Here is an 8,854-nt window from a genome sequence, read left to right as displayed (position 1 = left end):
CCGCGCCCGGCGGGGTGGGAGGGGGGATGTTGGCCACCCCCCTGACGTCCCCTTCCCGGCTCCGGCAGCTCCGTGCCCCTTCTGCCGCTTTGCCAAGCGCCGAATAATTTCAACCGCATGCGCTTGGCAAAAGCCACCCTAAACGGGCACTTTCGCAGAAGCGTGGGAGAGGCGTCTGCCCGTGACCGTCGTCCCGGCCCCGGCCGCGCTCCCCTTCGCGCCGCCTGAGCTCCGCGGGCTCTCGCCAGCGCGTCGCTGCGGGGGGCCCGGCCGACCTGAGGGACCCCGTCCTTCCCCGGCGGGAAGCCTCCGCGCAAAACCCGATTCACTCGGCAAAGCCGGGGCCGCTCGCCGCGCCGAGAGCCGCAGGCGAGACCAGCGGGGGGCTGGTGGCTCCTCCGCCGCTTGCAAAGCCGTGAGGGTATCGCCCACGCGGCTCCACGCAAAGTGGGGAAAAAGGAGAAAAAAAAAAAAAATCCAAGAAAAAATCCCACTTTCGCACCCTCTCCCCGGCTGGCATCAGGAACCCTGAATTCACACCTTGAGGCCAGATGCTTCCCGGCGAGCGCGGCGGCCACGCTCGGAAAACCTCCCGAGCCGGCGCGGGCGGGTGGGCGGCCGCCCAGGGCTCCGGCGTGGCTGCGCCGCGCCGGCCGGCCCCGCGCTCCTCAATGCCGCCTCTGTTCTCCCTCTGGGGTCAAAAACGCGGCTTTTGTGAGCTCGCCCCGGCCGCGCATCGTCGCCGGAGCCCCGGCGCGTTCCTCCCGGCTGCCCTCCGCCGGCAGAAACGCAGCCCAGCTGCGGCCAGCCGCTGCCTGATTTCACGTATTCACTTATTTTTGCTTTTGGCCAACGGCTCTGGCTGGGGAGAGGCGATGCGGGGCCGTCGGCTGTGCCTGGGGTGGGGGGCAGCGGGGACCCCTTGGGGCTCCCCCGGCAAGTCTTAGGCTCAGACAACCCGCTACCCTCCACCGAAACGCCTGGCTTCTCCCTCGGGTGGCTGCCGTAGCCCAAAATACACGGGGAGTTAAAGGATGCGCTGCAAAGCGGGCTAAAAATAGGCATTTTAATTCATTAAAGGTGAATTGGGAGGGGACAAGCTCAGCACCAGACTGTCGCTGGGTGAACGTCCACGCGTGGCAAACGCCCCGAAACTCCCCGTGCCTCTACCCAACCCCAGGCACGGGTCACCCGCCGGCAAGTGTTCCTGGTAGCCCCTCGCCCCGGGCAGGGGGCACACGCCAATACCGAGGAGACGGGAGATGCTCTGGCCGCCGCACCGTTGTATTTTGGTTTTAATTAAATAAGTCCGACCGCCTTCCAGCCGGCGCCGAGGTTTGCACCGCGCAGGGTGGGTGCAGGTCCGGCGCCAGCCGTGCTCTGCCGGGGGTCTGGGGTGGGGGGGTTATAGCCCATCGGTCCCCGGGGGCTCTCCTGGGGGTGCGTGGTGGTCTCCGTCGAAAATCCAACCTTTGCCGCCTCGGCTCTGGGTGTCTCTCTGTTTCTTTGCATTGTGCTGCTCTGATTTTTTGGGCTTAGCTCCTTGACCTGCCTCCCTCTCTTTTGCACGTAATAAATAAATAAATTCGCCTGGCGACCCTGGTATGCAAATACACAGAAAAAAAAAGGGAAAAAACCCAACCCCCCCATCCCCCCAACTTTGAAGAGCACCAAACCACAAAGTCACCTCATCTTGTTGCAGCCCAAGTACCAGCCGGGGCTCTGCGGGTAACTCCTGCCCCGGCGTGCCCCCGGGGCGGTTCCCAGTCTGTGCTGGTGAATGAAGGCACTAAACCAGTAAGGCTTCCGCGGTCTGGGTCCTTGCTGGCCGCCGTGAGGGTCTCGTCCCTGCCTCGTCCTAGCCGGGCTGGGGCCAACGTGGAGGCATCCGGCCCCCTTGCCCTCCGCTCGCCCTCCTCTTCCTCGGTGTGGCCCCCGAGCCGGGGAGGTGGGCCTGGCGCCAACCCCCCGGCTTTTCCCCACCGCCCCTCACACTTGCCGTTTCCCCGCTCCCAGAGAAATCGTGCAATTGGGGCTCTGCGGGACCCCGGGGCCGGCTCCGCCAGGATGCTCCGGCTCCCGGGGCTGCCGATTTTCACCCAGCAGCAGTGAGGAGCATCTCCGGGAGCGGGGACCCCCGGCTCTCCTCCGGGCCGGCCGGGAGTGCGGCCGCAGCCCCTCGTTCCCCCCCCGCCGCCGCTCCCCTCGCCCTTACGTGACCCAGGAGGGCCGTGCCTCCTCCAGCAGGCTGAAGGAGCGGTTGGCCAGCGCGGCGGGGCTGCCGGCCAGCTTGTAGCCAAAGAGTCGCATGGCCGGGGCGCAGGCGTCCTGCACCACCTGCGCCAGCTTGAAGGGGATGCTGAACCGCCACTTCTCGAACTGCTCGGAGGAGTTTTTGCGGGTGGAGTAGACGCCGCTGCTGTCGCGGGGCGCCTGCGTGTTTTTGCTGATCCACTCCTCCACCTGGGGGGTGAGGGGGAGCCCGGCGAAGCGGTACATCTCCTCCGCCTTCTGCAAGGGTGCCCGCGCCACGTCCTCGTAGCGTACCAGCATGTAGCGTCCCCGCAGCCAGCCCGGCCGCCGCAGCCCCAGCTCGGCCGACAAACGGATGCTCTCGCAGTTGCCCCGCAGCCGCTGCACCTCCTCCTCGCGGAGGGGAGCCTCCCCTTCGGACGCCCACTTCTTCCAGGTCTCGTACTTGCCGGAGAAAGCCACCATGCGGGATGCCAGGACAGCCCGGGGATCCCGCACCAGCTGGATGATGCGCACGTCCAGCCGAGGGTCCTCCACCAGCGGCTGCAGGAACTCCAGCTGCCGGATGCGCACCGTCTTCAGGGCCACGTGCCGCTTGCGCCGGCACGCCTCGGCGGCCAGGGTGATGTTGAGGGGGCCGCAGCGGCGGTTCTTGCAGTGGTACTTCTCGAAGACCTTCTTGGCGCTGGGCGTGCAGACGGGCTCCTCGCAGAGCGAGCGGCTCGAGCCCCGCCGGAACATGAAGGGTGTCAGGTGGCCCTCGGGCGCCGGCGAGATGAAGCTCTCCAAGATGTAGAGGTCGCAGAGGAGGAGCTGCTTGAGGACATCCCGGTAGACCAGGGCCGAACCCACCGCGTTGGCTCCCCCCGGCTCGAAGGTCACTGTCCTCTCGATGTGCCAGAGGGGCTCGAAGAGGTAGAAGATGCTGCCTTGCTGGTTGAAGAACTCCCCCACGAAGGAGGAGCCGGTGCGGGTGGTGGCCATCAGCAGGACGTGCCGCCGCGGCCCGGGGTCCCCGTCGCCCACCAGCTGCAGGGTGACGTTGCGCAGGTGGGACCTCAGCTGGGAGAAGGCGGCGTCCAGCTCTTGCAGCGAGGCCAGCGAGCCGTTCTGGGCAGGCGCCGGGCTGGCCTCCGTGCCGTTGGGCTCCGCCAGCGCCTGCGGGGACTGCTTCAGCTTGTCCGACACCCTGCGGGGAGACCCAGCCCAGCCTGGAGGAGAGCGGGACCCCCCCCGCGTCCCGGCGGGGGGCTTTGGGGGGCTCCTGCTGCACGGGAGCTCGGGATGTGGGGGAGAGAAAGGGTTAAAACCGTGGGGTGGCTTAGGCACCCGCTCCCTACCTGGAAATGAAGTTGTTCTCCTTCTCGATGATGACGAGGCCGACGACGAAGACCAGCAGCACGGCGTACTTGCTCCTCATCTTCAGGCAGTGCAGCAGCTCCCGGAAATCCTGGGGCAAAGCGCGTCGGATCTCCATGGGGAGGGGACGCAGGCGCCCCTCCCACCCTCCGGGGGGGAGTTCTGGGCTACCTGCCCGGCATCCTCTGCCCCGCCGGCCCTGCCCGCGGCGGCCCTGCCTGCGGGGAGAAGGAGGGTCAGCGCGGCGGCTCTCGGCGGGCGGGGGTCAGCGGCTGACCCCTCCCACGAGGGACAACCGGCGAGGGTTAGAGAAGAGCTGTAAAAAGGGGGGGGGGGGGAAGCTCCTCCCTACCGCTCCCGTCCCGCTCGTCAGGAGCAGCCGCCCGAAGCTCCCGTCGGCTGCTCCCTCCTTCTTCCCAAATTCCATCTGCCTGACGGGACCCCTTCCCGCGCCTCTGCCGGCTGCCCCTGCCCGCCCCGAAACCCAATTCCCCGACAGCTGCCTGCTCCCCGCCGGCCAAAAACCTGCTGCCGGCAGCGAGGGCCCCCCCGGGGTGCGAGAGCAGCTCCTCATCCCGATCCGCGGGGCATCGTGGCTCCCGGCCTCTGGGAAGAGCTACTTTTGGGGAAGGTTGCAGGCTCCGCCGCGGGGCCCCGACGTGGGGCCGCGCAGCTTCCGCCTTGCCGCGGCACGGCAGCGGCAGCCGCTCGGCCACGAATCCGAAACCCGGAGGGTTTCCAGGAACGACGGCGGGCCGGAAAAACGCTGCTGCTGTTGCCACCAGCCCCGCTCGGGGCGTAAAATGCTCCTGGGCGTTTTTTTCTAAAAAGAAAAAAAAAAAAACAAAAAACAAAAAAACCCGCAGATGGCGGCGCGCCTGCCCGGTGCGGGATGCAAAACCCACCGGGAGTACTCGGCAACCCCCCTCAGGAGAAAAGACCCCCCCTCCGCAACCCTCCTCCTCCTCCTCCCGGCGCTGACGAAACGGGGGGCGATGGCGGGAGCTGGTCTGAGTTGCACCAAACCCACGTCCCCGGCTGGGATGTGGTGGAGATTTTGAGGGGACAAAGCCGCCGTTCGGGACCTCAGGGCAGGTCCCCGGCACGCGTTGCGCACGCAGGGCTGCTCGGTGCCTGGCTCCCCGGTTCGCACGCCCGGCCGGCCGCGTGGGTGACGCCGTTTGCCCGTCCCGCTTTTTTGGCCAGACTTCTGGTGACTCAGGGAAAGTCTGTTCAGCGCCAGCGTGACCCCAGCAGCCTGTCCCACCCCCGCTTTCAGGGGTGAAGGAGGGGACCTCGGCAGAGTCTCACCCTTTGGGGGGCTCCCCGGAGGGGCGATGCCGCGGCCGAGCCGTGGTACCCGCAGCCCTCGGCAGGGCGTGGGGCGGGGAAGCCCTGCCAGGCATTGCGTCACGCCCAAACCTCCTCGACGCCGTCCGCGGCCAAAACGCGCATTTTTGGGGGGTTGCTCGCTGTACGCCCCTCCCGCTGGGAAGGGGGGACAGCCTCGGGGGCGCAGGCGGGAGGAGAGGGATGCGCTCAAGGCCAGGGCAGTATCCCAGCCCACCCGGTCCCCAGCCCTCTCTGTGGGAGGACCGGGAGTTTCCCAGCTTGAGCAAACCACTCGGCTCCCAGGGCTTGGCTTTCCGCCACCTCCTTCCCAGCAAAAGCTGCAAAAAAAAAAAAAAAAAAAAAAGAGACACCCACCCCCCACGCGCCCAGTGCTTTGGGGGACGCAGGGAGCTCGGCGGCTCCCCAGCCCCCCCCCCCCGGTTCCCCCCTTTCCTCTGCAGCCAGCGGCACCGACATCCCCGCACACGTCTGTGTGTGTGTGTGTGTGTAACAACACCCTGTTAGTTCGGTTTGTCAGCGCGCTGCCCCTCGGGGACAGGCCAGCCGCCGGGGCAGGTGCCTTCCACTGCGCGGCCCCCCCCAAGCCCCCCTCCTCCCCGAGTCCCGCTTGTGACGGGGTGACGGGGCTCATCGGAGCGTTTGAGTGACCGAGAGAAGAAATAAAATATACAGAGCCCTGGGGGTGCAGCCACGTCTCCCGGCGCAGCCGCCGGCTTTGCCCCCGCAAAGGGCTTTCGGGTTCACGGCATCCCCAGGAGCGGCGGCCTGCATCCCTGCCCTCGCACCGGGGGGACCGGCCCCTCGCCACCCAGAGCACACAGGCAGTGGGGACGGCGTGCCACTGCTTGACCGGACAAAAACCCCGGCGTTTTCCCCCTCCAGTGTCCCCAGGCTACGAACGATGCACAGACCAGGAATTATTCACAGGGGTGACAGCCGTTTCCAGCAGCGCCGGCAAAACCCCTGATTCGCGGGCCCAGGGCGGACGTAATTCCTTAAATAAACAGCCGGCCGCAGATGTCCCGCCCGGGACCCCCGGGGTGGCGGCGACGGGCGCGAGGGCCCTTGCAGGGCTGAGCCTCGGGGCCGGGGGACGCACGGGGTGACCCGGCGAGGCTGCTCGGCATCCTAAAGCTCTTCCTCGCCGGGGCCCGCGAGGCGCAGCCCGGCCGGGGCAGCGAGCAAGCCACAAGCATCCCTTTGTGCGCGGGAACAGAGGGGCTCTGTGCGCCCCGCGCGTTCCCCTCCGGCCGCCCGCCGGGGCTTCGCCGCGCCGGGGAGGCGCGGGGATGGCTCCCCGCTGCCGCCAGGAGAGCCGACGGGATGCTCGCTACCACCAGCGCCCGCTCCCGGGAGATGCGCGCCCACCAGCGCGAGCAGGCGGACGGACAGACGTCGTCGCTGGTGACGGCGGGCGGTGGCCGGCCAATGCTCTCTTCTCGCTCCGCACGTCCCAAAGCAAGGCGGAATGGTTTCCGCGAGCGCTGCGTGCTGAGACGCCCCGGAAAGCGGCACAGATGGCTGGGGGGAACTCCCCCGGCGCTGCTCCCTGCCTCTTCCCATCCCTCAGACTGGAAGTGCTTTTCGTTTCAGCCGGGATGGCCGCCACTCCCGCTGTCGAGACGATAAAAGGCTTTGTGGATTTCCCAGCTGAGCCAAAGCGAGCGAAGGAGCTGATTCTTTTGAGTGGTGGCGGGGGTTTTGTTCCCATGCAAAACTGCTCGAGCGGATACCCGCCGCTACTAGCAAGTTAACTTAACCCTGCCGCAGCGAGAAGGAAGGATAGAGGGAAGGACTTGGAGATGCCAAATTATTCGAGTCTGCTGCAGCGCTCGCTGGTCGGATGGATGCTCCCACGGGTGCTGCGGGTGGGGTGAGAAGAGAAGCGTAGCCCCAGGGCAAGGACGGCGAGGAAGGGATGCCCTCGCCGCCCTCCTGCGGGGTGTTTCGCCCGCCCCGGGAGCGAGGAGGAGAGGCTTTCAGCCTCCTCGGGCAGAGAGCTGGGAAAGGGAGAGTCTTTCACGAAGCCCTGGGGCTCTCATCCCGCTCCTGCGGCTGCCCCGAACACCTATCCGGTGGGATCCAGGAAAGGAAAGACGCCTGCGGGCTGGCGGGGGAAGCCAGCTGGAGGTGCGACTGAATGAAGTCACATTTTCCTCCGGTGACTCAACAGGCAACAACTGAGTTCCTGGACGAGGAACGGCGGCGAAGCACCTACTTGTAAGCTCCCTCCACGCCCGAGATCCCTCTGTCCATCCAGCTCCGCCGTCCGCCCCCCGGGAGAGGGGAGCCCGTGGGGACCTGCGGCGGAGCAGGTAATTCCCTCCGCGATGCTTTGCTTCATCAGATTAACGGCGGCAGCGCAGCAAAACACAGAGGCGGAACAACAAAGAGATAAGGCGCATGGGCTTATCTGCTCTCCCCGCTGCTCTTTGTCTGCAACCTGAGGGGGGAAAAAAAAAAAACAAACCCACAACCAAAACCCGCCCTGAGCTGCCTCTGTATTTACTCTATCAACTATTTCCGCTCCCAACTTCCTCCCAAGGCTGGCCTTGGGAAATGTGCCACCGACGCTTCCCCCTCTGCTTTCATCTCCCAGCAATTTTCATCCTGCCCCTGGCTCTTCTCCAAGGCATGGCACAAGCGCGGCACGGCTTCGGTTTGCCCCCCGGCGCAGCTAAGGAGGCTGCCTGGGCAGGTTTTTGGTTTTGGTTTTTTTTGCTTAAAAACATGTGTGTTCGAGCTTAAAAAAAGGGGAAGAAAAAAAAAAAAGTCACCTCCTACGATGTTTATAAAGTTGCCTAGAATAGCCCCAAGCCCCATCAAATTGAAGGCTGGAAACTGCCCCGCCAGAGGAGAGGTTTGGGAAGGAGCAGTCCTCCTGGCTCGGGCAGGGACAGGGTGCCGGCGGCAGCCCCAGCCCGTCCCACCGGCATGCGCAGGGGCCGTGTCCCCCGGCGGCGACGGGAAGGGCAGAGGCACTTGTCCGCTGCTCCGGCACTCCCCCCAGCCGGGGGACACGGCCAGGGGTTTGCTCCTCCACGTGTTCGATCCCTCAAGTTAAGGCGAGGGCCGAGCTTGTTTCTCCTCCCGTCGTCGTGCCCTTCCCGGCTCAGCCCCTCGGTTCTTCAGCCCGCCTTGGCTTGGTCCTCTGCTCTCCTCTTCGCTGGGCACGCAGGGCAAAGCCACCCCCGGGGGCTGAAGCACGCAGGTGAGGGTCGGGGCAGGAGGTGACGCTCGGGAGCGGCGGCAGCAGCGGCCGTCGGTACAAACCAGCACTGCTGAAACGACTTGGTTTTCGTCGCGTGTGCTCTCAAACGCCAGGTGCGCCAGGCCGTCTTCTGTCCACTATTTATTATCCCCCAGGAGGAGGCACACCGAGCTCTGGGATGACCCAGATGAGCTGTCCTTGCCCCCGTGTCCCAAAAAGCGCTGTCCGGCAGGGATTTAGAGGGTGGTGTCGGGCACAGTAATGCCGGTGACAGGACCAGCCCAGGCTTGGTGGCCAGGACAGACCGGTCTTCGCTCTCCCTCGCTTTGGGTGCTGTCCCAAGAGAGGTGTTTTCTCCTGACCCAGAGACACCAGTGCTGGGCACGGGGGTGAAACCGTGCACCTGCAGGCGTGCCAGGCTGCGTTGCCCTGGCTTGATCCGGACCAGGAGCCGGCAGGGACCAGCTGAGCTGGCTAACAAGCCTCTAACCTTGAAACCAACTTGCTGGCACCCACGGATGCTGACGGGGTGGGTTTTGCAGCATTGGTATGCGACCAAACGCTCCAACCTGCCGGGCAGCAAGGGGGCCCGGAGAGCAGACCACCAAGAGGGGCGAGAGGGATGCCCGGCTCCGTTTGCTCGGTGCTGGCGGCACAGTGCCGAACGCTGCGCGTGCC

The 8,854-nt window shown here is 66.0% G+C and overlaps 1 protein-coding gene across 1 annotated transcript; it reads right to left on the bottom strand.

Moving 5' to 3' along the window:
* Positions 1-227: 227 nt before the first annotated feature.
* CHST3 (carbohydrate sulfotransferase 3) lies at positions 228-3,840 on the bottom strand. The gene is made up of 2 exons (XM_082002517.1): positions 3,594-3,840; positions 228-3,442 (listed from the first exon to the last, which is right to left on the bottom strand). Exons 1-2 carry the CDS (start codon positions 3,728-3,730, stop codon positions 2,212-2,214), a joined length of 1,368 nt encoding a protein of 455 aa, XP_081858643.1. The 5' UTR covers positions 3,731-3,840; the 3' UTR covers positions 228-2,211.
* Positions 3,841-8,854: the final 5,014 nt, after the last annotated feature.

This window comes from Phaethon aethereus (genome assembly GCF_964289735.1).
Source record: "Phaethon aethereus genome assembly, chromosome: 7".
NCBI lineage: Eukaryota > Metazoa > Chordata > Aves > Phaethontiformes > Phaethontidae > Phaethon > Phaethon aethereus.
This window is presented reverse-complemented; position numbering and strand designations above follow the sequence as displayed.